Source organism: Empidonax traillii, unplaced genomic scaffold (genome assembly GCF_003031625.1).
Source record: "Empidonax traillii isolate 1590-97213 ecotype Southwest subspecies unplaced genomic scaffold, ASM303162v1 scaffold6231:size32910, whole genome shotgun sequence".
NCBI lineage: Eukaryota > Metazoa > Chordata > Aves > Passeriformes > Tyrannidae > Empidonax > Empidonax traillii.
In genome coordinates, this window is record NW_020961424.1 from 3,644 (window position 1) to 6,330 (window position 2,687).

Sequence of the window (2,687 nt, forward strand, 5' to 3'; positions counted from 1 at the left end):
CAGTGCCAAGAGGTGTGTGTGACATTACTGGGGGGGGGGTGTGTGACAGTGCCAGGGGGGAAGGGGGCATGACAATGCTTGGGGGGGTGTGACAATGTTAGGAGGGTGTGACAGTGCCAGGGGTGTGTGTGACAGTGCTGGGAGGGGTGTAACAGTGCCAGAGGGAGTTGTGTGACCATCCAGGGGGTGACAGTGCCAAGAGGTGTGTGTGACAGTGCTAGGGGAAGTGTGACAGTGCCAGGGGGGTGACAGTGCCAAGAGGTGTGTGTGACAATGCAGGGGGGGTGTGGCAGTGCCAGGGGTGCCGGTACCTTCTTGACGATGCGCAGGCAGCGGCGCAGGAGGCACTTGTTGGGCCAGGCAGGGCCGGGGGGGCCCCCGGGGGAGCTGCGGGAGCAGGCGCTGCAGATGCCACAGTCCTCGGGGATGCGACAGGCCTGGCACAAGCCACAGCCCACCCGCTGGGGTGGGAGGCAGCGGGGACACAACACAAACCGCCAAGGGATCAGGGGAGGCACAACACAATCTCCCAGAGCCCTTGATGGACTGGGGGGGGGGGGGGAAACAGCACCCCAAACCTCTGAGGGACCAGGAACACCCCCTTAAAACCCCTCAAGGGATCCCAGGGGACACCCTCCCTCCACAGGATATGGGGGGCACAATATCCCCCCAAACCCCCAAGGGACCAGGGGAACACCCCCAAACCCCCTGAATGGGGTGAATAACACTCCCCACTCCAAACTCTCTGAGGGATCCAGGGGGGCAACACAACCCCCAGACCCCTGGGGAGCCACAGGGTCACAAGAGCCCCCCCCAAACTCGAGGGACCAGGGGCAAGCCCCAAAAATCCCTGAAGGATGCAGGGGGGCCCAGGGGGGGTCAGGGGTACCTTGTAGAACCGCTGCTCTCGGTTGAAGTCTCGTCTCTGGGCTGGGGGAGAGAGGGGAGGGGGTGGTCAGAGTCACCCCAACTTACCTGGGACTCCCCTCCGTGGCACCCTGACCCCCCTCCCCAACTGCCCTGGGGCTGCCTAGGCCCCTCTAGGCCCCTCGACCCCTCCCCCCCCTCCAAAATTCTTTTCCAGAAGGGCCCAAAACAGGGGAAAAAGCTCTGAGAAAAACGAGAGGGATGATGAGAAAGGTTCTGATGAGGACGATGGTGAAGAGGGCTCTGAGGTTGGGAAAGAGGACAGGAGGAAGGCACAGGAAGAGCATGATGAGAAGAAACAAGAAGACTCCAGGTGGCAGGAGGAGGAAGATGAGAAAGAGAGTGGGATGAAGGCTCTGGGTAGCAGAAGGAGGATGTGGAAGATGAGAAGGTGAGTGGTGTGAAGGCTCTGGGGGGCAGGAGGATGAGGAAGATGATGAGCAGGGTGGGATAATGGCTCTGGGGGCAGGAGAAGGATGAGGAGGACGAGGAGGAAGGCTCCAGGATGCAGCAGGAGGATGAGGTGGGCACCGGGGCTGAACTCACCACGGCAGTCAGGGCAGAGCCAGCGGCAGCGGCGCTGGGGAGGCAGAGACACCCCTGGGAAGAGGCTCTGGCAGCTGGCACAGAGACTGGGGGAGAGAGGGAGGGTGTTGAGGGGGGCTGGGGAACCCCAACACCCCCCTAGGGACCTCCCTCTGATCCCAAACCTCCCCAGGGATCTTCCTGGACCCCAACCCTACCCCCAGAGACCCCCCCCGGCCCCCAAACATCGCAGGGACCCCCTCCCTTCCCCTCACCCTACCCCCTCCTCTGGGACCCCCCTCCCTGTCCCCAAACCCCCCCAAAAGAGGGAATCAGGACCCCCCACCCTTGCCCCACTCACGCCACAGTCCCGTCCTGGGGGGGTTCTGAGGGGGGTCGTTTGCGGGTCCTGCGCACGAGGGGGGGCTCTGGTTGGGGCGGGGCCTCGGCGGGTGGGGGCGGGGCCACAGCAATCAGGGGCGTGGGCTCAACGGGAGGAGGCGTGGCCACTGCGGGAGGGGGCGGGGCCTGTGCCTGCAGGGGTGGGGCCTCCTTGGCCTCAGCCCCATTCCCCTCCTCCCCCTCCTCACGGGGGGTCTCTGGGGGGTCCAGGGGGGGCCCCATGGGAAGGTGCCATTTGGGGCCTTTCCTGGTCTGAGAAGAAAACAGAGAGGTGAAACATTCCGGGCACCCCCCCCCATATTGTGACTCCCCTCTGCCCCCACCCCTAACCAGGAGCCCCCCCGTCTTCCTCATACTGAGGAGCCCCTTTTGTTTTCCCCCTTTATTTTCCCCTTACATTTTTTCCCACCCCCAAACCCCCAGTCCAAACCCTGTAAATAACCTCCATCATTTTCTAGAACACTCCTCCCCTAGAATTTTAGGGTGACCCACCCCCTCCCCCCACTGCTCCAGGGGAGCTTTGGGTTTCCCTCCCCGGGGTTTTCTGGGGTCCCCTGGGTTCCGAGCTCCCTCCCCAGGGTTTTGGGGTCCCTACCCGGGGGGTCCCAGAGCGCTGCAGCCCCGATTTGAAGTCGAAGTTGCTCAGGTCGTGGCCGGGGCCCAGGAACCGCCTCAGCTCGATCTTACTGCGGAACTTCTGCCCTGTGGGGCTGCCGGGGGGGCCGTCAGGGCCAACCCAAAGCGCCCCCAAACCCGGGGGGAGACCCCAAAACCCAGGGGAGGGGATCAATGACCCAGGGAAACAGTGGGAAGGAGCAGCAGGAACAAGGAGG

The 2,687-nt window shown here is 63.7% G+C and overlaps 1 protein-coding gene across 1 annotated transcript in view; it reads right to left on the minus strand.

The window, feature by feature from the left end:
* Positions 1-2,687, minus strand: part of LOC114073369 (methyl-CpG-binding domain protein 1-like) — a gene marked incomplete at its 3' end in the record, with an annotated part of 20,685 nt that overhangs the window by 3,620 nt on the left and 14,378 nt on the right. The window contains exons 5-9 of the mRNA XM_027911134.1: positions 2,450-2,556; positions 1,814-2,106; positions 1,474-1,559; positions 890-930; positions 312-461 (exon numbers count right to left, since the gene is read on the minus strand). Coding sequence (XP_027766935.1) covers positions 312-461; positions 890-930; positions 1,474-1,559; positions 1,814-2,106; positions 2,450-2,556 — 677 coding nt within the window. The remainder of the gene's footprint in view (positions 1-311; positions 462-889; positions 931-1,473; positions 1,560-1,813; positions 2,107-2,449; positions 2,557-2,687) is intronic.